Below are 27,947 nucleotides of genomic sequence, written 5' to 3' on the forward strand. Positions count from 1 at the left end.
TGAGCCACTCGGGCATCCCTATGGAGCTAGAGAACCAATTATAATTTTGGAAATTGGTACATAAATAAAGGGAAAAAGGGGTGCCTATGTGGCTCAATCGGTTAAGCGTCCAACTCTTAATTTTGGCTCCCATCATGAGACCGAGCTCTGTGTCCAGCTCCTCACTCAGCGAGGAGTCGGCTTGAGAATTCTGTCTCCCTCAAGCCTTTCCCTTGCCCCGTCTCTCTCAAAAAATAAATAAAATAAAATAAAATAAAATAAAATAAAATAAAATAAAATAAAATAAGGGAAAGAAAATCAAGCACTTCTCTGCCTTTTCTGTAGGAACAGTATTCAGAGTAACAAGTGTTAAATTTCTTTCATTAGAGGTATTCCAGCTAATGAATGAAGAATGAGTATCACCAAGAATCCTAATGAAATTACACATGTAAATAGTAATGATCTTTTGCTACTAACATCAAAAGAGGGACAACTGGACCCTTCTAGATCTAATTATCAATTTACATTAAATACAGGGGAAAAGGAGCTTGTTAAATGACAGAGATGTATCAGCTGGGAAGCCTGGGTGGCTCAGTGGTTGGGCGCCTGCCTTTAGCTCAGGGCTCCCTCACGGGAGGGAGGAGCCTGCTTCTCCCTCTGCCTGTGTCTCTGCCTCTCTGTCTCTCATGAATAAATAAAATTTTAAAATCATAAAAAAAAAAAGATGCATCAGCAAAATTCAAATATATTAGAATCTACAGAACAAATGGACTGGCTTCTTCAGTTAAGTTACAAGGCAGGAATTCCTCTTCTAGAGAGAAATTTGCCAATATATAATAAACCTCCATATAAAATAAAAATTTAAAACTACATATGCACTTACCTTTTGGCCCAGCCATCCCATTTCCAGGAATATACCCTCAAGATACACCTCCAACAGGATGAAAATACATCTATACAAAGTTCCCCACTGTAGCACTGTTTAACTGCAAAACACTGGAAACAATCTATGTGCCCATACATTAAGAAAATGGTTGAATAAACTATGGTACTCCACACAATGGAGTACGATGCAGTTTTCAAACAGCAAGAGTTAAGATTTCTATGGGCTGATGTGGAGTGATTTCTAGAATATGCCATTAAGGAAAAGAAAGTGAAGTGCAAACAAGTATCTATAAGACAACACCCCTCAATGTAATATCCTGGTTTTGATCCTTGTATTAGGATTATGTAAAACATTAACCCCTGGGGGAAACAATTATTCTAAGGAATCAACAAAATTAAATGTCCTTTAAAATATTAATGTTCCTCAGAATTGCTTTCTAAACTTTGTCCCAGGGAGTTCTTATGCATTTCTAGGTGATAGACAAGTAGGCAAAAATTTATACAAGGAAATTCATTTGAGTTATTCATAACAATGAAAAATTGTAAAAAACTAACATAGCCATCTAGATTAAATACAGTGGCATACCCATTCTATGAGATACCATGTAGTCATCAGAAATTTAAAGACCTGGGGATCCCTGGGTGGCGCAGCGGTTTGGCGCCTGCCTTTGGCCCAGGGCGCGATCCTGGAGACCCGGGATCGAATCCCACGTCGGGCTCCCGGTGCATGGAGCCTGCTTCTCCCTCTGCCTGTGTCTCTGCCTCTCTCTCTCTCTGTGACTATCATAAATTAAAAAAAAAAAAAAAAGAAATTTAAAGATCTGTACCTACAGAAAAGTAGTGTACACGTATTGAGAAGGAAAAAGCACTTCACAAAAACACATATTGAGAAGGAAAAAAGCACTTCACAAAACTGAATGATTCAAATTCTGTAAATGAATTCCTGGAAGAGTTGCTCACAAAAAGGTTAAATATGGAGTGACTCAAGTTATTTTTTTCTCCTATGTTTGGATTTTTACACCCATAATTTAAAGAATACTCAATTTTAAGAAAAGCCACCAAAAACATAAATTGGAAATATTAATACCTTTATTCTGGCATAATGCAGTATTTTATATATTAACTCAATTTTACAGAAAAAGCATTTTATGTACAATTGTAAAGAAACTGCTGCACCGATAGCTCCAATGTAAATGGATTGTATTTTAAAAGTTCATTGAGTTTGTTACATTGGAAAATATTTTCTCCATAGAAAATAGTAAAAAGCACATTTCCCACACTAGTCTAACAACCCCATTAAAATCAAGTAATAGCTGGATGATGTATTTTTGAGTATGGTGTGAATTCTGGGATCCAGGAGAAACTTCAGCTTCATTTATTTGAAACAGCCATGTTTTCCTTGAAATTAAGTTGTATGAAGTGAAACTCCCATTAAATGCCTCCCCCTTACCCTTGTTTTCTGCGAGATTATTTTTCTGTAGGCTAATCCACATCAAGGTTTTAATTGCTCCTTCCTAAAGGACAGGTAACGTGTCCTTTTAATCTGCTTGGTAAGGAACCATTCCTATTCAAAGTAGGAAATATTTTGATTGTTATTAAAATATGCTCAGTACTTGAGCAAAACCAGAATCTAAGACATTATCATCTACACAGCACGAGTTGTCAGTCATCAAACACCCTCTCCTGAGTTTCTGTGGCTCGATGGGAAGCCGTGAGGGGTGGGAGGAAAAGTGGCAAAATGGTCAAGTGGATCAAGAAAGAAAAGCCAAAAGAATTTCTGAAAATAGAGAAACATCTACTCAGGAATGAAGGACAGACCTGAAGTCCAAACAGAGGAAGGACACATTGCCTCAAGCATCAAAGAATTGATCTGCTATTTGAACACCTTACTGCAAGGTCACAGGGTAAAAGGCAGTTAGATAAAAGACTCAATCCAGTGAGAAAAACCAGGGCTCAGAAAGATTTTAACTGTTCAAAAATAATCAAATGAAAACAAGACAGGCCATGTATATTAACTTCTCATATCAGTGTATTCCCTGAGATTCCCAGTACAGAATTTCTAGGAATAAGGCAAGAAAACAATGCCATTCTTATGTTCCTGCACCATGCAGAAGTTTGTCAGAGAAGTAGTATTTGAGAACTCAGAGAGTTACCTGGCATGGGGCTATATGAAGTTCTTCAGTTCCCTCAAAGCAACAATTTAAAATAACCATACGGAGACTGTCCTAAAAGGAAGTCTCTAAGCAGCTATAAAACCTTTTGATGGAATAGCATTCTTACAGAAACAGATCCTACACCATGGCTACAGGAACTAGGACTCTGAGAAAACATACTGAATCATTCTACCTAAAACTCCAGTTTACGCATTAGAAGTTCATCTCTAGAAACATTAAAAACCTGCTGTTTTTACTGTGAAAAGAATGTTTTATCATGCATCTTTACTTGCTCCTCTCTTTGTTCTCAACAGAGATGCAGGTTTCCTTCTCACATGTGAAAAACATTTTCAGTGGGTTTCCTGACTCTTGTCAGCAATGCAAATCTGTCTCTGACCCCCTAATTCCTTCTTGGTAAATAATGTTAATCTTCCAATAGGAAGTGGAGTACATTATCATCAAGCACCTATTATTCAGCCTCCTTACTTACAAAGAAAGTTATGGGGACATCTTACACACTTGCAATTCCTTAAAGACACTTGCTTTCTATTAAAATACTTCTTTATACATAAATAGATAAAATCTGTGAAGAATTCATGGAAGCATCCGTCACCTTAAAAAGTTAAAAATGGGGATCCCTGGGTGGCGCAGCGGTTTAGCGCCTGCCTTTGGCCCAGGGCGCGATCCTGGAGACCCGGGATCGAGTCCCACGTCGGGCTCCCGGTGCACGGAGCCTGCTTCTCCCTCTGCCTGTGTCTCTGCCTCTCTCTCTCTCTCTGTGACTATCATAAATAAATAAAAATTAAAAAAAAAAAAGTTAAAAATGTATCAAAATGTACATAACAATGGCAAATCTATATAATGTCTCCATTTGTCTCACCATCCTCCAAACCTAGAGCATATGCTGCCATAAAATGTATTACCTCCCAGCTAAGTTTGAAACCTTGCTTCAAAACATTGCTCAGTACTAATTCTCAGAAGACATGTTACAGGACCACGTGAGTCCCTGTTAGGCAGATGGCTGAGGAATGCTAATTATAGACCCAAGCCTGGACTGTGCAGAGTGCCTCTCCAGAGAACACTATCTTCCCCATAGGTGTTCAAGGAAGGACACTATTTAAGTATAAAGACAGATCAACTTAAAAAGTATGGGCAAAATCATGCTTGATTTTATCTTACAACCCACAGTGTATCAGAACAAAATTTAATGAATTCATACATCCTTTCAAAAGATAAACCTGATACAGAAGTAGCAATAGTTACAAATCATAATCATCGGATGAAATAATTTCCATGAAGCTGGTCTCTCTGGAAGAGATGGGGACAAGGCAAGTGGTCAGGAAGGAGAAAGAGTGTGCTTTTAACCTTGCAGGAAAATCAGTGTTCAGTTCCATGTTACTGCATAAACTCTCCACTTCAAATTACTGCCCAAATGCTTTACTGAAACTCCTCTTCTGGCCTTTGTTTTGGTGTCTGTTATTTTTGTTGCCACCTCTTGATCGCTGTCCTCTGAAGCTTCGATTTCCCTCCCGCTGTCCTCTAAAGCCTCGACTGCCTTCCCGCTGTCCCCGGGAGCCTCGACTGCCTTCCCGCTGTCCCCGGGAGCCTCGACTGCCTTCCCGCTGTCCACGGAAGTTTCGATATCCTTCCCGAGGTCCTTCCAGCTCTGGTTGCTCCGTGGCCACAGAGAGCTGCCAGCGACGCGAATCATGCCATTTTTCCTGCAGAGAGATGGTTTTATTTTTACCTGCTCTGATTTTTTTTTAAAGATTTTTAAATTTATTTATTCATGAGAGACACAGAGAGAGAGGCAGAGACACAGGCAGAGGGAGAAGTAGGCTCCATGCATGGACTTGATCCCGGGACTCCAAGATCATGCCCTGGGCCAAAGACAGTGCTAAACCGCTGAGCCACCCAGGGATCCCCACCTGCTCTGATTTTTATTGAATTTGGTTTAAAAAGGCAAGAGAAAGGGGATCCCTGGGTGGCGCAGTGGTTTGGCGCTTGCCTTTGGCCCAGGGCACGATCCTGGAGACCCGGGATCGAATCCCACATCAGGCTCCCAGTGCATGGAGCCTGCTTCTCCCTCTGCCTATGTCTCTGCCTCTCTCTCTCTCTCTCTCTCTCTCTCTGTGACTATCATAAATAAATAAAAATTAAAAAAAAGAAAAAAAAAAAGGCAAGAGAAAGACCATTCTCTTGCCTTTTCTCTAAAGAAAAACCTGACTGATAACCCAAGTGTTTAAAAGGTCAGTGTTTTGTTTTAATTTTTATTTATTTATGATAGTCACAGAGAGAGAGAGAGAGAGAGAGAGGCAGAGACACAGGCAGAGGGAGAAGCAGGCTCCATGCACCGGGAGCCCGACGTGGGATTCGATCCCGGGTCTCCAGGATCGTGCCCTGGGCCAAAGGCAGGCGCCAAACCGCTGCGCCACCCAAGGATCCCTAAAAGGTCAGTGGTTAAAAATAATACAACCCGGGGATCCCTGGGTGGCGCAGCGGTTTGGCGCCTGCCTTTGGCCCAGGGCACGATCCTGGAGACCCGGAATCGAATCCCACGTCGGGCTCCCGGTGCATGGAGCCTGCTTCTCCCTCTGCCTGTGTCTCTGCCTCTCTCTCTCTCTCTGTGTGACTATCGTAGATAAAAAAATAATAATAATAAAATAAAATAAAAATAATAATACAACCCTCACGGCCCAAAAGCCAGTCATGGCAGTGCAACAAAGTAAGTTGCACTACAAGAAGTACCCTCATCACTGTATCATTTATTCAATTCAATTACCACAGGTTATCCACAGCTGTCAGGTAGTAAAATATGCAAATATACCATATACAAATCCATTCCTCACAGGAGTAGTGAATGAAGATAGAGCAATTTAAAAAAATGTCTATGTAAACCCCATACAATATACACAAAAAAAAGCTAGATACTATTCACAACTCTAGAGAAAGGAAAGAAGGAAAACAGGCAGGCTGGGTAAGAAAACTATCAGAATAAAAAGACTAGGAGAAAAAAAAAAAAGACTGGTAGGAGAAAAAAAACACTAAAATTCAATAATTCTAATTGTCTTTTAGAAAAGGGACTAGAGCTGTTATTTCCCTTTCTATTCTGTATTTTCAGTAACGAATACATTTCAAAGATTGATTATATTTACTTGCTTACTTACTTATTTTAAAGAAAGGGCATGAGCAGGGGGATGGGGAGGGGGAGAGGGAAGAGAGAGAATCCCAAACAAACTCGAGCTGAGGACAAAGCTCAACAGGGGGCTTGACCCCGTGACCCCAACATCATGACCAAGTCAAATTCAAGACTCAACTGCTCAACCAACTGAACCACCCAGGCACCCCAGTAGTGAACATTTTATAATTTAAATACGTTAATTTCAAAATCCAAGAGACAAGAATACCTGTATTTCTGTTAATGCTGCAGTAGGGACATCGAAGCAAACCCCCTAGAAATCAAAACAAATGCAAGTTAACCCAGCCTTTCACCAAAGCCAGATGTGTACACTGAGTGATATTCCCAAAGATCAGGTACTGTATTAAAAATCAGAAACAAAAAGACTCCAGGTATTAACTTTAGACCAAGGCCAATACATTATACCTCTCAAAAGCACAATACCAAAAACCTAAGGATATTTTTTCTCCCTAAGGATATTTTTAAAAGGGATTCCAAATGATTCAGAACGGACTAGAGATCATTCTTGGATAATTCCTCAAGTAACTATTAGCTACATTTTAGAGCTGAGGAAACAGGTTCAGAGAGGCTGACTTGTCACAGGATCCCAGCTCATAAGCAGAGCAGATTCTAAAAATCTGGTCAGAATGGCTCCAAAACCAATAGTTTATATTAGAAATACACTTCTTTCACAAGAGAAAAGTGTCTACTATTCAAGATGACCTAACTAAAAGTAGAAAAATATTTTTTTTTTTTTAAGAGAGGGAGGGAAGGGGGAATCGGTGAAGGAAAGGGAGAGAGAATTGTAAGCAGTCCCCATGCCCAGCACGGAGCCCGATGTGGGGCTCCATCTCACAACCCTGAGATCATGACCTGAGCTGAAATCAAGAGTCAGACGCTTAATTGACTGAGCCACCCAGGCACCCCAAAATAAATGATCTTCTATTGTTAATTTTCTAGTTTTTCACAATTCATCCTGCTATAAATTTTTTTTTTAAATTAGGTGTGCCTGGGTGGCTTAGTCAGTTACACGTCTGCCATCAGGTCATGTCATGATCCCAGGGTCCTGGGACCAAGCACTGCATCCAGCTCTCTGCTCAGCGGGGAGTCTGCTTCTCCTTCTCCCTCTGCCTGCTCTTCCCTTCCCTGCTCATGTTCTCCCTCTTTAAATAAATGAATGAATGAATAAATAAATAAATACATACATACATACTACAGTAACAGTGCCATCACCCCCAATTAAGGAAGTCCTGTTTCTTGGTTTGCACCAAGGTAGCTGAACTACCCCTGCAACAGACTCCTCTCCTCTGGCTGCTTTTACATAAAACATCTTATGAGGCTTACCTCATTTCCACCCAATAATTCACACAATTATAACCACAGGTAGCATCAGGTACTGATGGATTTTGCAATTAATGGGAATCTTCACTCACATGTATTTTTTCCGTTTATTTATTTATAATCTCTACACTCAACACGAGGCTTGTACTCAGGACCCCAAGACAAAAGTTGCACGCTCTACCGACTAAGCCAGCCAGATGTCCCTTCATTCACATATAATACTAAGTATTTAACACCATGCCCTCACTGGAGCATAAAATACCTAGAATATAGTTTTTCCCCCATTAGTATATCCTAGTGTTCTTGAGGCTCTTGGTCAGTAGCATGCACAGCAAGGTAAAAAAAAATTAACTGAATAAAGGCACATCCTAAGAACTCTGAAATCCAGATAAAGATGCTACCAACTCTACCATCTGGCCAGGGAAGCTTCACAGGGAAACTTAACGCCAGGTCAAGTCATAAAGGATAATGGGGGGAAAGAAACAGTATTAACACTGGGTTGAACATGCATTTGGGATGATAGAAAGAAAGCAAGGTGCACATGGCACTGCTGGAGCAGAGGGTACTGGCAGGGAGGAGGCAAGGATGAAACTCATAAAGGGATCAGGAGCCAGCTCATGAGGACTCTTCTCCTCCATGTGAAGGCTGAGACTTTAAACCATACAGTATATGGAGTTACTGAAGGAGGTCAACATAGACATGCAGTTAGTGGACAACAAATCTGATCTGGTTCATTAGGTCAGTGGTTCTCAAAATATAGTCCATGCACCCCTGGAAACCTGAGATCTTTTGGGGAGGTTCCACAAGGTCAAAACTATTTTCATAACACTAAAATGTTAGGGGTCCTTTCCACTCTTGTTCTCTCATAAGCACACAGTGGAGTATACCAGACACTAAGTTACATGTGATGGCATCACTGCTCTCTGATGGCTAATGGAGTAAGTTTAGGTTTTAGAACTCCAGGTTTAATTTCTGATATGGTAAATATTAATAGGTATCACTCACATAAACAAAAGCTTTTTGGTATCCCCAACATTTATTAAGAATGTAAAGGAATTATAAGACCAAAATGTTTCAGAACTGCTGTGCTTGTGTGTTCCGTTACCTGAGAGCAGGACTGGAAGAAAGAACACCAGGTTTGGAAGGCAAGATTTTAAATTTCAAGTTTAAATTAAGACTTCGGGTTTTTTTTTAAGATTTTATTTATTTATTCATAAGGGACACAGAGAAAGAGAGAGGCACAGGCAGAGGCAGAGGCAGAGGCAGAAGCAGGCTCCATGTAGGGAGCCTGACGTGGGACTTGATCACACCATGGACTGAAGGCGGCACTAAACTGCTGAGCCACCCAGGCCACCCAAATTAAAAGACTTTGGATTCAATTTTGAACAATTTTAAGTTGCTCAATAACCCCACCTGGGCAGAAATTGTCAGGGAAGCAGCTAGATGTCCATGTCTGGCACTGTGTGCATAGTTCAGGGTAGAGATACAGATGGGGTAGTTGTCAGTGACTAAAGGGCAACTGAAGGTCATGAATGATGCCCAGAGAAGACTAAGTAGAGAGCAAAAAGTGCATCATCCCCACAGAACAGGGAGAAGCCTCCATTTGGAGTTTTATCATCCACATTAAACTACTGAACCAAAGCAAGGTCACAACAGAGGCTCCAGTATTCCTTACCTGCTTTCCTTTGAGAAAAACCATTCCTTTCACTTTGGAATCAATATCCTCTCCCAGCTGCTCTTTAAGTTCTTTCCAAGCATAACTAATGTTTGGCATTTCAATTGAGCATCGTAAGATCATGGTCACAAAGCCCTTACAGAAGAAAGAAGAATGAAATTAGTCTCAAACCTAACTGATAAAAAATTACACTCATGTTTCTAAAATATTTCCAGAAAAGTTCTTCCTAAAAGCATATACTTCTTCCTTCACCTCCAACATATACACACAAATTAGGACAAGTAAAACTGGGGAACTCAGAATGAGATTGATGGATTGTGCCAATGTTAGTACCCCAGCTGTGATACTACAGTTTTGTAAGATGTTACCATTGGTGGAAACTGGGCAAAGTGTAAAAGGGATCTCTCAGTGTTAGCTCTTACAACCAAATGTAAACCCACTGGCTAATTGAATTTAAACAAACAAATGAACAACTATATATAAACCTACAATTACTTCAAAAGTTTCATTAAAAAAAAAAAGCATATACCTTCCTAAGTTTCTAGGTATACTGGCTAAATGTATCATATGCATTTATGTGTTTATTCGGTTGGGTTGTTTCTTTTTTTTTTTAGGATTAAAAATAGTAACCTATGATTCACATACTGTAACACCATTTTGAAGTATATAATTCAGGGGTTTTTAGTATATTCACAAGGTTTCAACCATCACCACTATCTAAAATTCTGAAATACTTCATTACCCCAAAAAGAAACCATATACCTATTAGCACTCAATGTCATTCCCCCTCAACTGAGACACAGGATACTACAAACCTATTTTCTGTCTTAATGGGCTTTGTTTACATACATCTACCTTCACACAAAAGTTAAAGCAACTGGTAAGTCTAACTGAACCCTTTCAAATCCTGCTCAAACTCAAAATATGAAGTGTTAGAGTATGACAGCCTTACCGCATCTGAGTTGATCAGAGAGCGCTGGTCTACTGATGTGGCACCTGAAATATGGGCCAAGGCTGCTGCCAGGGCTTCCACAGCTCCTTTCTCCTCTATTAGTTTCTCCGCTGACTGCTTGAAATGACTAATGGCAGTGGGAGGCACAGAATCCAAAAGCCTATGGTGTGATTGAATATACTTGTTAGGAGAAAGGACAGAAGTCTACAGATTGCATTTTCAGGGCAAGAGCATCTCAAGATAAATCGCTAACTTTCAAATATTTCATATACCTAACATCGTTTTGATGCAATGGATACAATCATCACACATTTCTATAAAAATAAATCCATTCCTCTGATTGCATCTAATTTGATTTTACTGTCAAATAAAAAAAGTTTCATCCCAAGGAAACAACAGAATGAATATCAAGATGTTCACCACAGTATTATTTACGATAAAGATAAAATCTTAAAAAAAAAAGAAGAAGAAGAAAAAGAAAATACCACAACTATTTCCATTCTGAAATAAAAGGAAAAAGGACTTCCCTATCTGCTTAAAAATGATATGGACTTTTTATGAAAATACACATTGGTTAGGGAGTCACAATTATCTTGTTGATAATAAATGTCACTTCTTCAAAAGAGGTCATCCAGGACAAGGATGAACAAGGCCACATGAGGCAGCCTCTTTTGGAAGGGCTGCCCCTCTAGAGGACATCTCTCATACCCCATCAGCTTGTCTTTTCTCCTGCCTGGCCACCTAACCCCAAATTGCCTTAACTGGTGTCATGGAGAACTCTGTCTACAGAATACTTAAAGCCGGCCATGCTAAAATAAATTTGAAAATTATTTTCCTTTGGAGAACTTTCTTGAGCTATTAATTAATATCCTAATATCCAGCATTTCCTCTGATCATAGACCGCCCCCCCCATTTCTGCACCCAGCAGAGAGCCCAATGCTTAATTAAACTCACAACTCTGAGATCAAGACCCAAGCTTTGATCAAGAGTTAGCTGCTTAATCAGCTGAGCCACCTAGGTGTCCCCACCCTTATTTTTTAAAAATAAGTATTACAAAAAAAAAAAAATAAATAAGTATTACACATATTTATTTTTTTAAAGAAAAATTTTAAAAACTTTGTTTATTTATTCATGAGACACACACAGAGAGAGGCAGAGACATAGGCAGAGGGAGAAGTAGGCCCCATACAGGGAGCCTGATGTGGGACTCGGTCCTGGGACTCCAAGATCATGCCCTGAGTCAAAGGCAGGCATCCAATCTCTGAGCCACCCAGGTGTCCTGCATTACACAAATTTATAACAATTATGGAAAACAGTCTAGAACTGACGCTCAGACTCAGTGGTTCTTAAGCAGGGGAGGTAGGTCACCTCTTAGAAATCTTGGGAAAATAATCCAGGACCTTCCTGGTTTTGTAATACTAATCCCATTCTCACCCCCCGGAATACAATGCATAGCCAGAGATGCTGACTACCCTTCCCCAATGCCAGTAGCACTTCCAGTGACAAACACTGCTACTTCACCTAATCTTCACCCTCTAGAAATAATTTAAAGAAATGATCAACTCATTCCTAACAGTTGGGGGACTAGACTGAGGACAATGTGGAATATAATCTGTGACTCTCTAATCAATTTTCACATGAGAAGCACCCACACCATGTCTAAGATATGATTCCTTAAAATGCCCAAGGCAGGCTAAATTATTAATAATGGACAGTGGTTTCCTCTGGTGAAAAGGATTGGGTAGGAATGAGTATGGGCAGCCCGGGTAGCGCCGCCTTTGGCCCAGGGCATGAGTCTGGAGACCCGGGAATGAGTCCCACCTTGGGCTCCCTGCATGGAGCCTGCTTCTCCCTCTGCCTGTGTCTTTACCCCTCTGTCTCTCATGAATAAATAAATAAAATCTTAAAAAAAAAAAAAAAAAAGAATGAGTACAAATTAGGATTTTAATTTTTACTTCACAGTATTTTCATAACAAGTAAGTTACAAATCACTTAAAATAATAAATAAGATTCAGAAGACCAAATCTCATAACTACACGAAGTCAGGCAATAAATGGAACAAGCACTACAACAGACTACAGTGGCAGCAGGAAACATACCTGATGGCATCTTTGCTGGAAGCTTTTATGATCTCTGTTGCAGACGGGACACCTATTCGTTTAAATTTAATTCCCTACAAGAAAATGAGCCAGTTTAATGTACAATGTGGTCATTAACTGTTTTCATTGAGATTAAATCTTCTAATTTTTTAAATATTATGAAACATACTTATTACACATTTAAAAGATTAAGAAAAAAAGAAAAAGATGAACTATTTTAGAATGGTTCTAGATTTATGGAAAAGGTACAAAGATACTACACAGTTCCTGTATGTTTATGTACTGAGTTTCCCTATTATTACCTCTATGGTACATCGGTCATAGCTAAGAAATCAACACACTACTATTAACTGAATTCTAGAGTTCATTCAAATTCCACTAGTTTTTGTACTAATATCCTTTTTCTGTTCCAGTGATAACATCACATTGAGTTATCATGCATTCTTAGTCCCCTCTGATCTGTGGCAGTTTCTGCATTTCCTTGTTTTTCATGACCTTGTCAGACTTAAGGAGTATTGGTCAGGTATTTTGTAAAAATTCTGTCCTTTACTGTGAGGCTATCAGGTTTTTTGCATGCTTAGACTGAGATTATGGGCTTGGGGGAAGAAAACCAGAGTATGTCTCATCACATCGTTCTCAAGGCATTTGTTTATCACTGATGTTAACCACATCTAACCAGGCAGTGCTTGCCTGCATTCTGCACTACATGTAAAGTGCCCTCTCCTTCTCCTTAAGCAAGTCACCAAGTATAGTCAGCTCAAGGGGAAGGGGAGAAATTAATCTGTCAGAAAAACCCATGTTCTCTCTCCCATCCTAAATTTATTTTTTTTTTAAGATTGGTTTATTTATTTGAGGGAGAGAGAATCCTGAAGCTGACTCCCAGCTGAGTGTGTAGCCCAACACAGGGCTCAATTCCAGGACCTTGAGATCATGACCCAAGCCAAAATCACAAGTCAGCTCCTTAACCCATTGAGCATCCCAAAACACCCCTATTATTTTGGTTTTTAAGCAATTCCTATAACCCTCGATCTATGTTAAAAATATATGGGGTGGGGCACGGGTGACTTCAGTCGGTTAAGCGGCTGCTTCTGGCTCAGATCATGATCCTGGGGTCCTGGAACTGAGCCCCACATCAGGCCTCTTGCTCAGCAGTGAGTCTGCTTCTCCTTCTGCCCCTCAACCCAATCATGCTCTCATGTCTCACTCTCTCTCAAATAAATAAATAAAATCTTAAGAAATATATGAGAAAACAAAACCACTGCTTTCAAATGCAAACTTATTTCAAACTGGACTTGATATTATAGGACAATGTATAAGATAATATGTATCTAACAAGCTTTCGATTATGGCCACATACTAGAAATAAATACAACTTAAAGTTAATAAAAATTGAATTAAAAAAAACAAAGACTGAGTTTAGAACTCAATATTTGCAGAATGAAGGCTAAGAAAACAATTTTACCGCTTTTTGCTCCACTTGTGCTAACTGATACTCCTCCTTGTGCTGATAAAAGCAGATGCAAATCCCTGTCCTTCCAGCTCTGCCCGTCCTCCCGGAGCGATGAATATAGGACTCCACATCCTATGGAAATAAAATACATGAGTGACACAAACAAAGGACACAAAGACCTGAGTGGTGTACGCAGAGGCAGGTGTGGTGGTTATATTATATACCAGAGTATGAAGTTCCCTAGCATTTCTAAAATAACGAACGGTGACAATTTTTAAAACTCTCTAGAATAGTGGTCCCCATCCAATTATGCAAAAAGCATCATCTAAATAGTGCTGTGCTACCGAGGCACATATGTAATTTCAATCTCCAATTTTCTAGTAACCCACTAAAAAACTAAAAATTTAAATTAATGATATGTTTTTAAACTCAAATACATCTAAAAGTTGTATCACCTCAATATGCTACCTACATGAAACAGCTGATCACGAAGATATTTTACATTTTTTGGTAAGGCTTCCAAATCCAGTGTACATAATAGAAAGTTTAAAATTATTATTATTATTATTTTTTAAAGATTTATTTATGATAGACAGAGAGAGAGAGAGAGAGGCAGAGACACAGGCAGAGGGAGAAGCAGGCTCCATGCCGGGAGCCCGATGCGGGACTCGATCCCGGGACTCCAGGATCGTGCCCTGGGCCAAAGGCAGGCGCCAAACTGCTGAGCCACCCAGGGATCCCCTTATTTTTAAAAATCCAATGTTTATTTTATACCTAGAGTACACGTGTTGGTTCAGACTACTTCCAGTGCTTGACAGCTACACATAGCTATGGCCATCATATTGGACAGCACAGTTCTACAGGACCCTTTAAAGAGCTGGTGCCTTCATAATAATCAGGTTTTTCTATCATTATAAACAACCTTCTAATCCTGAAGGATCTGCCAATTTGTGGGGGTCCTCACAATTGAACCAACGGGAACAGAACAAGATCTTTTATACTAACTTTTATTCACATGAAGCACTGTCCACACCACATAACCTACGCTTCAGGCCCTCCCTAAGACATTCCCATCACCCTCAAACCCAAGCAATTTTAAACACAGAGACTATCTTTTCTATATCCTCTAGCTCATGAGTTTATCCCACCCTCACCCTGCCTCAGTCCCCCCATCTTCAAAGTCCACTTCACAGCTATCCTACCTACATGAGCTTATCAAATCTCCCTCCAACCAGAAATAATCCTCCCAACCTCTGGACACTGACCACACTTCCACTCAATGGTCAGTTCTGAAGGAAGGACCTCAGAAGAGGTTTGTTTTTAAAATCACATGTAGCATCCCAGCACTCAAGAGATACTTATTACTAACCACAGGAAGTAAACAATACAACTTCCCATTTGTTTTAGTAGTCAAAACAAACAATAAGATGAAACATAATATAGAATACTTACCTTTGGTGGAGAACTCTGTATCACCAGATCAACCTCAGGGATGTCTAACCCACGAGCAGCAACATTAGTTGCAACCAAAACTCCAAAATCACCATTTCTAAAACCTTTCAGAGTGATTTCTCTCTGCTTCTGAGGAATATCTCCATGCAATGACTGGGCATCCTGCCAAAGAAATAAACTGGCTTAAGATACCAACAATACAGGTACTTTTCATATCACCCATAAAACCTGTAAAGACATTTCTATTTTGTGATACTCCCACTGAAAATAAAGCAGAGGGAAAAATATGTGCCTTACATGGATAAAGCTCAAATTTTTTCTTACTCCTTGGTCATTAAATCAATGTCCAGCTATACTTACTGGGTAAAGATCACCAGACAAGAGCAATCAAACCTATTGTATCAGGACAGCCTTGGGTTTGGGTTACCCTTCCCTCATCTGTGAGAGGAGACTGACAGATCAGGGGAGCTCTCACAGGGAAACAGGGTCTATCAGTTGGAAGAGGCTCCCTCCCTAAAGGAAAGGGGGGCAAGGACCAACCTGCCTTATGGACACATTCTGTGACAACTCCTGGGCTTCTTTCTTGGTTTCGCAGAAGATAATGGTACGCCCATGAAAACCACTATATACTCGGATCACATCCCCAATAACTGCTGCCCTTTGAGTCCAGTGGCACTTGATAGCCAGGTGCTTATGAGAGGGAAAAAAAGATGTATTTAGTAAAACCTACCTGGAACCTGAAATCATCTGCTCAAAACTACTAGTGCTAGAAGCAATTGTTTAAGCCTAACTAGAGCAGACCACTGCCACCACTGTGTAGAGAAAACAAAACAAAACAAAAAAAAAACACAAACAAACCTAAATCATTAAAGCAGAGAGCTGTCTCTCTCTCTCTCTCTCTCTCAAATAAATAAGCCTTTTTAAATTTTATGTATGCATGAGTGATGGAAAGAGAGAGACGGGAGGCGGAGGGGAGGTGTGCAGAGACACAGGCAGAGGGAGAAGCAGACTCCCCACACAAGCCCAATGTGGGACTCGATTCCAGGACCCCGGGATCACGCCCGGAGCCAAAGGCAGATGCTCAACTGCTAAGCCACCCAGGTGTCCCTAATAAGTCTTTTAAAAAGTTGTGGGACACCTAGGTGGCACAACTGGTTAAGAGTCCAATTCTCGGTTTTAGCTCAGGTCATGATCTCAGGATTGTGAGATCAAGCTCCACATCCAGCTCAGTACTCAGTGTGAGGTCTGCTTAAGACTCTCTCTCCCTCTGTGCCCCCCTCCCGCCCCCATACATGCTTCCTCTCTCTAAAATAAAGAAATCTTGGGCAGCCCCAGTGGCTCAGCAGTTTAGTGCCGCCTTCAGCCCGGGGTGGGATCCTGGAGACCCGGGATCGAGTCCCATGCTGGGCTCCCTACATGGAGCCTGCTTCTCCCTCTTCCTGTGTCTCTGCCTCTCTCTCTCCCTATCATACATAAATAAAATCTTTAAAAAATAAATCTTTTTTTTTTTTTTAAATGTGTATAGTACATGTTATGCTGTAAAGTGACTAAACTAAGTTTGCTGATCATCATAGTTTTTTTTTTTTTTTTTTAATTTTTACTCATTTATGATAGTCACACACACAGAGAGAGAGAGAGAGGCAGAGACACAGGCAGGCTCCATGCACTGGGAGCCCGACGTGGGATTCGATCCCGGGTCTCCAGGATCGCGCCCTGGGCCAAAGGCAGGCGCCAAACCGCTGCACCACCCAGGGATCATACATAAATAAAATCCAGGTTTGCTTTAATAAAATCCAGGTTTTAAATAAAATCTTTAAAAAATAAATCTTAAAAAAAAAAAAGGAGCTGTTGTTCCCCTTTCTCTGGTTCCTCGATTTCCTTCTTTCCTCCCTCCCTCTCTCCCTTCTTCCTTCTCTCCTTCCCGCTTTCTTTTGTTTTTTAAAATGCCCAGCATGGAGCCCAATGCAGGGCCTGAACCCACAACTTTGAGATTTAACCCAAGCCAAGATCAAGAGTTGGATGCTCCAGACACCTGGATAGCCTGGATGGCCCAGGGGTTAAGCGCCTGCCTTCAGCTCAGGGTGTGATTCTGGAGTCCAGTGATGGAGTCCTGCATTTGGGACCCCTGCATGGAGCCTGCCTCTCCCTCTGTGTCCCTCATGAATAAATAAATTAAATATTAAAAAAAAAAAAAAAAGAGTCGGATGCTCAACCCACTGAGCCACCCAGGCATCCCTCGTTCCTCTATTTTCTGAACCAACCAGGAAAATGAAGAAAAAGAAACATCATCTCTTCATTTCTACAGGACACCAAGGAACTGACAGAAAAATTTCTAAATGTTTCATCCTTTCACCCACTTAAAAATGCAATTAGTCAGCCTGCAGGTCTGTTTCTTGGTAAAAGGAATTCTATGTGTTGGAACCTAACATAAAAATGGCTTCAACACAAAGTACTAGATTCCTCTGTTGCTCTCAAAGTATTTAAATTCTAGGTATAATTTCTTCCTACTTACATAATTCAGACAGAGATTCCAAAAGATTTTGAAATCAGACTACCAGATAATGAAATTTAGAAAACAGATACTATACAACTCAAATAAAAATAGATCTTTACTTGGCCCTTCACATGGATCATGGATTTAGTATTTATCCATAAAAAGTGCATATTTACCAGTCTTAATATCATCAGACAGGGAAAACACGACATACAATTTTTTACTAATTCTAGCAGCTGAATGAATCATTTACCTCCACGGTTATTGCCGTTTTCTGGGTCTTTTTACCAATCAGGTCCACCTGTTCATATGTAGATTTCATGTATTTCTTAGCAACATTATATACCCAATGAGGGCAAGTTGCAGAAAAAAGCAATGTTTGGGGGTTGTCTTCTGAATCTTTGGGGGAAAAAAAGTCAGTATGAATAACCCAAATAAGCCTACACAGTACTCCACATCACCCAGTTCTTCCAGGGTCCAACAGCATGCTACAGCAACAATGTGAGGCCAAGCCAGGCACTTATGACACAAAAATGAAAGACACAGAGATTCCCAATGGGCAAAGAAATACTACCCTAAGTAATTTATGTGAAGGAGATCACTAAGCAAGTAACCTATGATAAACACCAGAACATATTCTATACTCCTCTATACTCATTTCCTCAGTCTCTTGAGTTTAGGATTTCAGTCTATTCATTCTTTGAGGTCAGGTACTGAAAAGCTCCCCAACCCTCATGTTTTATAAAGTTTGCTCTTTGAAGAACACTGCATTTTCATGTATTTCAAATGGTGGTTTGAGTAGATAGAACTCTTTTGGAGAGAGATTAACAATGTACATTGAGAAGCATGAACTATTTATACCTTTTAACTCAGTAACTTTATTTCGGGACATCTATCCTAAAGAAGAAATTCCAAATACTGACGTGTGAAGGAAGCTTTCTGCATAAAAATGTTTCTAAACAGAATTATTAAATTATCTAAAAATTAAAATACACAGATGGAATTAAATCATAGCACAACCTCTTCAGTGTTATGCCAAATTGTTGCATAGCAAGATTAAAATTAACACACACATGCACAATAATACAGAGTCAGGAAAAAAGAGATCCAAAGCAAAGCACATCAAGCTGGAAGAATATGAGATTTTTCTTCTCTTACTTTCCCAAATTTTCCCCATTACAGTTATGTGATAAATCATGATTTTTAAAAAAGTTAAGTCTTCCTAAATAAAATAAGTCACCCCGATATAGCTCTGAGAAGACTACCTAGTCACCACTCTTCCTCTAACCCCTTCCATCAGTTCCTTGAATTTGGAGCTTACCTTTTTTGTATGCCACACTTAAAATCTCTTCCACTTGATCAGCAAACCCCATATCTAACATCTGGTCAACTTCATCCAGGACAACATGCTTAAGTTTGGTGAGATCTAGCTTGCCATTCTGAAGGTGGTCTTTGATACGACCTGGGGTCCCAACCAGGATATCAATCCCATTCCGCATGCGTTCAACTGTAAACAAAATCAATGATAATACAGGCTGGGTTTTTAAGTCCTTTTATTAGTCTGGGGTATCCATTAAATACATTTTTATTCTAAAATATTTATTAACCACAAGCACAAGGTAATATGCTAACTACCAAAGATAAAGATACTCAAGGCATTCCTTAATCTAGTGGGAAGAACAGGTAAGAAATGACAGCCCAGTGTATTATGTGACATTAAGAGAAAAATGCGCCAGTGGGGGACAGAACCACCAGGAAAGAAATGCCTTTCTTGGTGGTGGAAAGTGTCAAGGTTTCACAGACAAAGTGGAAAAGAGAACCTTAAAAGAATAAGAACTTTATATAAGGTAAGCAGGTATGGAGAGAAGGAGACCAGAAAAAAGAGCAAGTATTCCGAGGTGTAAAGATGTTCAGGAAAACGGAGTCCAGTATAACGAGGTAAAGTGATAATGATGCAGCTTTTTACTGAATTACCCTTGCAGTCTAGGGTTCGTACTGGACACTCTATGTACATTATCCAATTCAATCCTCACAACACCCCTGGCGGGGGGAGTTTAGTAACCTTGGTTTTTCATATGAACAAAATGAAGTGCAGAAAAATCAAGCAGCTTGAACTTAAAATCACACTGTGAGCAGAGTTCAGATTCAAACATACACTTTTCTGATGTCAAAGCCTAGTTCATTCAACCAAAGCTGAGAAGACATAATTAGAAGCCTTGCATGCCAATGCCAACATTTTTATTTTTTAAAGCCTTAAATCCTTTCCCAAATTACATATCTGCTCTCATAATAAAGTTTCAAGGTCTTGAACTGGTAAGTAATGGAATGCTACAGGATTCCAGTAGGGACTTGCATTTGGCTCTTGGGCCCAGAGAAAAGGCAGCCCACTGGTAGCAAGAAAGAAAGACTCCAAAAGAGGCAGATCCATCATCCTTGACAAAGAATAACTCTGAATCATGACTTTCTAGTGCCAAAAGCCCAAATGGACTCTATCCTCAGATTCAGTAAGAGATCTTTGTAGCCTTTAGATAAACAGAGCAGTAATACAAAAATCCGAGTAACTCTAAATAGGATTTGATACACATCATCATGTAGGACCGTATTCTTGACCATCTATAAACAATAACAAAAGAAAACCATAATAAATGATTAAACAATCCTAAAAAAAAATTTTTTTAATTAAAAAATAAATGACTAAATGAGGTAAAATCAGATTTCAAGGCCAGAGAAATCTAACCAGGGCATCCAATAATAGCTGGCATTTTCCTTCCCTCACTTTTGGAGTTACTTACTTTGACCTCCATAGGGAGTTCCACCATAAAAACAAGCCACCGCCAGCTTTCTTGTGATGTCACTGAAGTCTCTGCTTACTTGATTTGCCAACTCCCTCGTGGGCGCAAGAACCAGTACCTGAAAAGGAAAAACTAATCACTGAATTCAAAGTATTATGCAGTATTTGTTTCTTAACAAAACTGGAATTCACCAGAAGGCTCAACTCATCTTAACAAGTATTTTCAAAATATCTATTATATGCTTTGCAACCTACTTGGTGTGAAGAATCATAGACGTAATAATACAGTCCCTAACAAACCTACTCAGAAGTTTGTGATCCTACCAATATGAGAAAAGTAGGGCCAAAATGTGTGGTGCTCCAGGAGGGCTCACAGAGTAGGCCAGAGGAACTGGGGAGTTTCCTGGACCCACTACTACCTAAATAGCAAAATAGCATTCTAAGAAGCAACAACTTGAGCAAGGAGTAACACTGCTGATAACATTAGCTAATCTTTGAGCTTTTACTGTCTCAGGCTCTACTAAATGCTTACTATGCATCATTCTCATTTAATTCTCACAAGTTATTCACCCCACCTACAATAAACACACAATTTTGAACCAAAAGGCTAAGAAGCAAAGCAAACCTGGATTTAAATTCAGACAGTTGGGTTCTGAAACCAAGGGACTGAACCTCCACACTAAATTGAAAGTAGAACAAAGACAAATTAAGGCAGGACCAACGTGGTGAGGGGCTTTATATCCCAGAGCAGTCTGAGTTTGACCCAAGAGGATATTTATTTAACAGAAAAGACTATAGGTCCTTAAGTAAAGTAACAACATGAAACATGTATGATTTAAGAACACTCATTGATCATCAGATACATTCATCCAACGTATATTTGCTAAATATCCACTATGTGCCAGGCTGGATAATTCCAAGTGCTAAAATAACCCATTTGTTTAATGCTGCATTTGTTTACAGCAATAAACAATGAATTACTGAGGGAGGAGTATGGACATTCAAAGGCCAGTAAACAAGTGAGGTGGGGCCAGAAAGATGACACGATGACAACACAGGTATGTCAGTGAAGTTAAGGTTTGTCAAATGCCGGGTTCTCCAAAAATGAACCCAATATGCACAATCTTAACAAGGAAGCTTGGTCTCTTCATCACTGAGTACCCCTCCTTCAACTTATGCATCTCTACTAAAACTGTTCTCTCCACCTAGATAAAAATGGTCAGAGATACTTCATCAAACCTGTAAGCCCCAGGGACATCTAATGGTTTGAAGGGAACACAATGGGCATTAATACAGGTGATCACAACCACTGAGTGGATTACCACTGAGTGGATTATCATATTTAAACTTATAGGGTTTGTGGCCAACACTCTTAAAAGAATAATCCTACTTTAGTTTCAAATAAAGATCTGTAATACATATCAAAAAAAAAAAAAAAGAAAAAAAAAGGCTCTAAGGAGAACCCACCAAAAAAACTATAGTATATGATGTAAACAATGCCTAAGAGACGTTTTGCTCCTATGCAGATATGGAGCCCTTAAGCTCTGTGTTAAAGACAATTACCTGAGGGGCACGACCTCTTTTCCTTTCTTGCAGTTCTCCCTGGAGCTTCACAATCAAAGGGATGGCAAAGGAGAACGTCTTCCCAGTTCCTGTCCGCGCCTGTGCAATTAAGTCCTTTCCACTATAGACATGGTAAAATGTCTTTGCTTGTATAGGAAACAGGAAGGTCACCCCACGGGCTGTGAACAAATTAACCACGTTATCTGGTAATGCAGTTCTTAACATCCCAGCCATGCTTCCGGTCCTGCGGAATCAAGGAATTCTACTTTCCAGTCAGTATCTACAAAGTCAGGTTGTAATGTATTCTAGTAGTGAAGAATGTGCTTGACTGAAAGTTATCAACAAACTTTAAGGCACCAAATTATGGTAAATATTATTTAAGACTTCAGTCACTTGTCATGAAATCTCATCCACAGGTCAACTGAAGCACCCAAATGAGGTGCTTTGCAGTTCAGACCATGCCACACTTGCTTCAGAAAATACCTACTCAAGCATCTGTGACTACCTAGTTCATTCACAGGGACACTGCTAGGCTGAGTTCTGAGTCAGGTTGGTACCGTTAAGAGATGCCTTACAAGAGGGCAAGGATAAAAAAGAAAATACAAACATGGCATGAACCAGTGCAATCAGTCCTCACACTTCTGAATACACATATTGGTTTGAATAAAATTGAATCACCTACTTAACAGGCAGCAAAGCCATCACTAGTACAGTCCTGTACTGTATACATGGATCTATTATATGGTTGCATATACTGTCCTTTATCTCAACAGAAACAGTGGAGTGCTTCCAAATAAATATTCTAACATTATACAATACTTCCAAAAATATTACCTTTGAGAAGTTTAATAGTCTCTTCAGATATGGGAAAATTAGAGAAAGCTCCTTCTTTCTGTTCCACAGGTATTTCCTATCAAGTAAAGGGCCACAGAAAGAAATTAGAAACTTCACCCTTACAGGTAATCATAGAAAAGCCTTCTGAGAAAGAAACAAAAGAACCAATTCTAAAACATCTCTTCTAAATCAACCAAAAATAGAAGATCCGAAAAGGAAATATACCATAATCATCTATAAAACTCTACCAAGAGAAAACTCTGTAGCAAATATATACCATACATATACTATGTGTGGCTAGTGAAGGCAGATTCAGTGTCAACTAAGAACTATTCTGTTGCCATCGCATACACCTACAATATACAGTAGTCCCTCCTTATCCAAAAGGGATTTGTTCTAAGACCCCCAGTGGGTACCTGAAACCACAGATAGTATGCAGCCTTATTTATTGTTGTTTTTTTTTTTACCTACACATATATATTCAAGATAAGTTTTTAAGTTAGGCACCATAAGAAACTAACAACAATAACAAAATAGAACTGTAACAATATACCATAATAAAAATTATGTGAATGTGGTCTTTCTCTCAAAACATCTTCCTGTTCTGCATTTACCCTTCTTGGGATGATGTGAACTGATAAAATACCTAGGTGAGTTGAATGACATAGGCATTGTGATGCAGTGGCAGGCTACTATTAACCTTTTGACAGTGTGTCAGGAGAAGAATCATCTGCTCCTGAACATGGTTGACAGAGGGTAACTGGAACCCTGGAAAGCAAAACATCAGATCGGGGGGACTACTGTATTGCTGAAAGGTCACTAACCCTTTTCCACCCAGTCACATCTTTCACATATATCCACAGAAAATAAGAAACAAACATTTAATACAAAGTGGTCACTGTGGCATCATTCTAAAGTAAAAAATCTAGGGACGCCTAGGTGGCTTAGGGGTTGAGCATCTGCCTTTGGCTTGCGTCGTGATCCCATGATCCCATGGTCCCATGATCGAGTTCCACATTGGGCTCCTTGCATGGAGCCTGCTTCTCCCTCTGCCTGTCTCTGCCTCTCGCTTTCTGTGCCTCTCATAGATTAAAAAAAATATATTAAAAAAAAAAAGTAAAAAATCTAAATGTCCAATAGAGGAAATAAGTGAATTTCTAAACATTTATATGATGGATTATGGAACCATTAAAAATATTTAACATTTATTTTTTTTAAAGATTTTATTTATTTCTTTATTCATGAAAGACATACACAGAGAGAGGCAGAGGCAGGCAGAGGGAGAAGCAGGCTCCCCGTGGGGAGCCCAATATGGGACTTGATCCCGGGACCACGGGACCACCGCCCTGAGCCAAAGTAAGACGCTCAACCACTGAGCCATCCAGGCGTTCCCCTAACATTTTTTTTTTTAAAGATTTTATTTATTTATTCATGAGCAATACTGTGAGAGAGGCAGAGGAGAAGCAGGCTCCTGGCGGGGAACCTGATGCACAACTTGCTACAGGGGCTCAAAGGCAGATACTCAACCACTGAGCCACCCAGTGTCCCAATATTTAACATTTAAAAGTGGGGGGGGGGGGGGTGCCATGTGGGTGGCTCAGTCGGTTAAGTACCTGCCTTCGGCTCAGGTCATGATCTCAAGGTCCTAGGATCAAGCTCCACATCGCACTCCTGCTCAGTGAGGAATCTGCTTCTTCCTCTGCCCCCTTCTTGTGTTCTTTTTTTTTAAATAAATAAAATCTCTTAAATAAATAAATAAAAGTGGGGATAAAGAGGAGCTTGAGTGGCTCAGTCTGTTAGTGTCCGACTCCTGGTTTTAGCTTAAGTCATGATCTCAGGGTCATGAGTCTGAACCCTGCATCGGGCTCTGCATTCAGTGTGGAGTCTACTTCAAATTTTCTCTCGGGTAGCCCCAGTGGCGCAGCAGTTTAGCGCCGCCTGCAGCCCAGGGTGTGATCCTGGAGACCCGGGATCGAGTCCCACATTGGGATCCTTGCATGGAGCCTGCTTCTCCCTCTGCCTGTGTCTCTGCCTCTCTCTCTCTCTGTTTCTCATGAATGAATGAATAAATAAATAAATAAATAAATAAATCTTTAAAAAAAATTTTTTTCTCTCTCCCTCTCCTTCTGCCCCTCACCACCAGTAGTGTACACGCACTCTCTCTAAAAATAAATAAAATCATATATATATATATATATATATATATATATAGAGAGAGAGAGAGAGAGAGAGAGAGATATCAAGAGTCACATGCTCTATTGACTTGAGCCAGGCACCCTCTCCCACTTTTAAATACCAGTAGCAATTAGCTACTTATTTATCTGAAACAACAATGAAAACTACATTCTATACATTCAAATACAACTTTACCTGCTCTAACTCACTGTTACTTTCTTCCCCTAGGGTTTCACTGGTGTTAGAGACAAGTCCAGAATGAGGGAATCCATTCTTCAGTTTGGGGCTTTTCTCTCCAATTTCTCCATTCATTTCCTTTTCTTTCTTCATCTTCTTGGGCTTAGGAGCACTTATCTCTTCTTCAGAAGGTTCTTCACTTTTTATTACTTTTTTTGTTTTAGGAGAAACAACTTTCTTTTCAAAGGACTCCTTTGTTTTTTTCACACTTTTGGTTTTAGGAGAAATTATGTCATCCTGAGATGGCTCCTCTTTCTTTTTTGCCTTTTTAGATTTAGGAGAATTCATGTCAACCTCATTAGACTCAGCTTTCTTTTTAACTTTTTTAGCTTTAGGGGAAGGAATTTCTTCTTTTACTTCTGCTGCCTCTTCAGTCTTAATAGATTTTGGTTTCTCCTTTCTACCTTTCTAAAAAAAATTAAAGAAAATACAAACTACTGAGTAAAGCAAGTATACATTTGTATGACACATCAATGTTGGATTATTTAAAGATCACATAATTATGAACACAATTGGGGGGCATTTTTCAACATCTGTACTTTCACCTTGTAATAAATCAAAACACTATGCTTTTTAGCACCATTTCTTAGCTATATGGACTTAAGTACCATTATATCAATAATTTCATCAGCTTTTAAGAGAACGCAACGCCTCTTGGTATCTATTCAAATCTTGTTAGTTGAAAAAGTTGTAAAAAAAAAAAGTTGTAAAATAAAACTTTCATAGGGGATTTAGAGTGGCTCATGGGATGCTCCAAAAGGCTCTAAACCACATATGTATGACTATAGAAAGAGATCAAGTAGTTTAATTCTAATAGAGTAATAAGGTCATATATGTCCACAGATGGACGATGTTAAGCATATTTCTTTCTCTACCAGAATTCCTGTACAGGTAAAACAGTGATTCATAATATCTGTCTTGGCTATTGACAAGTGCAAATTAATTTTTACAAAGACACTTTACGAACCAAAAATCTATAAACCCCCACAATCTATCACCCCATGTGTAAAAAAGATGTATCTAATTTAAGGGGGGGGGGAAGCACATTACAAGGAAATGGAATGGGTGAAATCTCAAAATCAAAACTCCAAACCCAACCCAACCCAACCCAACCCAGGGCTATGGCTCCTACCTGAAACGTCTGACCTTTTCCAACTTTTCATATACTGAAAGTTAATATTACCGAAACCAAGTAAACAGGTGTTGTAGCCTCTGTTAAAATCTCTCTGAAAGGCCAATTCCAGAACTATGGAGATTATATTTAGCTGAAATCTGCCTCTCTGAACCTTCAGGCCCTGGTTCTGCTCTCAAGTCATGAGTGATGCTAATCTTTCCCAAGTGATCACCTTTCAACTATCAGAAAAATAATCTGGTCTCCCAAGACTCCGGTTCTTTCATCCCTTCGTTCCACCGAGTAAGAGAGGATATCCTAACCCGGTGGTCTCCTCTGGAATGTGATAGGGTTTGGCCATGTCCCTCTTCACTTGAGCATCCCACAACTGAATACCTTCACTGATGTGGAGCAGGTAAGTCAGGACCACTTCCTCCCCACCTGTAAGGACAAAACTGTGCTCCCTCGGCTTCCTACAATGCCAAAATATTGCTGTTGTAAAAGCTCCGCATCAAAAAGACTCATACACAGCAAAGGAAAGGAAATTCTAAGTCATGCACAACAGGAATTCAGGGACAATTTTTGTTCTCACCGAGTGATCTTGGAACAGAGACTCAGTCACAAGTTAAATCACTAAGGAAGTAACAGTAAAGAGTAAAGATAGATGCCGCTATCAAGGCAACTTAAGACCCCTACACACCGCCGACCCTCTATCAAAAAGATGCTGTACACTCAGCACAACAACGCATCTTTTTACCTTTCCACGGGAAATCTAATCAGTAGACGTTAAGCCGAATACTTCATCTTCTAAAGGCTGCTCACCAGCAAACAAGTTGTACTTCCCTTACTACTAAAGTGTCACTCAGAGGTATCGCCAGTCTATTCTGAAGCTTCAGTCCCTACCTGACCTGACAACTCCCTCCGCTCACGCTCACACCCGGAGTTAGCGAGCCAGCAACGTGGGGCCCAAGCATGAGCATCCAAATGCGCACCAGGCGCGGGGCGCCCAGACTCCCGGGCCACGTGGGAGGCGCTCACCCCAGCTCCCGGCCGCCTGCGCCGCTCGTGCGCCCACCGCCCGCCGAGAGCACGGGTTCCTGGCACCCTCCCGGTCGAACCCCACACCGGGACCCGCACACGCCGCGTCCGCGTGCGCGCCACCGCCGCCCAGCCGAGCACCCCACCCCGCTCCCGTATCCCGCTCCCCTCGGCGCCCCGGGTCGTCCCTCAGCCCTCGGCGGCACCTTCTCATTCTGCTTCCGCGGTGTCTCCACTTCCTCCATGGCGGTCTCGGAGTCCAAACCCGCGTCACTAAGGAGTTTCCCCGGCATTGTTCACCTCAAGCAATTCAGGCCGACCGGTCAGGTCCACCGCGTGGAGAGGAAGAGACTGTACTCCCCGTTTAGACCACCCACTTTCGTCACTTCCGGTAGCAAGGCGGTTCCGGCGGAAGCAGAAAGCCCGGGGGAGGCTGAGGCCCACGTGGTTAGCGCGGGCGCCGGCGCGGCTCTCGGTGCTGCGGGGTGGGGAACTGTCCGCTCGCCGCGCCTGGACTGGAAGGGTCCGGCTGGGAGGAAC

At 40.5% G+C, this 27,947-nt stretch overlaps 1 protein-coding gene across 2 annotated transcripts; it reads right to left on the reverse strand.

Annotated features, from left to right (window-relative positions):
• Positions 1-1,935: 1,935 nt before the first annotated feature.
• DDX21 (DExD-box helicase 21) lies at positions 1,936-27,785 on the reverse strand. 2 transcript variants are annotated; one of them, XM_041749848.1, is made up of 16 exons: positions 27,614-27,785; positions 25,217-25,666; positions 22,847-22,922; positions 22,013-22,191; positions 20,451-20,568; positions 18,980-19,165; positions 17,912-18,057; positions 15,705-15,854; positions 15,165-15,326; positions 13,725-13,844; positions 12,263-12,336; positions 10,164-10,323; positions 9,212-9,346; positions 6,425-6,469; positions 4,633-4,738; positions 1,936-4,602 (listed from the first exon to the last, which is right to left on the reverse strand). In XM_041749848.1, exons 1-16 carry the CDS (start codon positions 27,698-27,700, stop codon positions 4,439-4,441), a joined length of 2,358 nt encoding a protein of 785 aa, XP_041605782.1. In that variant the 5' UTR covers positions 27,701-27,785; the 3' UTR covers positions 1,936-4,438. The 2 variants fall into 2 exon arrangements, with proteins under 2 accessions (XP_041605782.1, XP_041605779.1); XM_041749845.1 differs by having other exon boundaries at positions 1,936-4,738.
• Positions 27,786-27,947: the final 162 nt, after the last annotated feature.

The sequence above is a fragment of the Vulpes lagopus genome, chromosome 3, assembly GCF_018345385.1.
Source record: "Vulpes lagopus strain Blue_001 chromosome 3, ASM1834538v1, whole genome shotgun sequence".
NCBI classification, from domain to species: Eukaryota; Metazoa; Chordata; class Mammalia; order Carnivora; family Canidae; genus Vulpes; species Vulpes lagopus.

What these genes read in the sequence shown, in the direction of transcription:
- DDX21 (XM_041749845.1), bottom strand. Translation starts at nt 27,700, where the DNA reads ATGCCGGGGAAACTCCTTAGTGACGCGGGTTTGGACTCCGAGACCGCC. An exon ending in GACTATTAAACTTCTCAAAG is followed by an intron (nt 22,192 to 22,846) that starts GTAATATTTTTG and finishes ATTTGTTCACAG; the next exon opens with CCCGTGGGGTGACCTTCCTG. An exon ending in TACAGAGTTCTCCACCAAAG is followed by an intron (nt 13,845 to 15,164) that starts GTAAGTATTCTA and finishes TTATTTCCATAG; the next exon opens with GATGTGGAGTCCTATATTCA.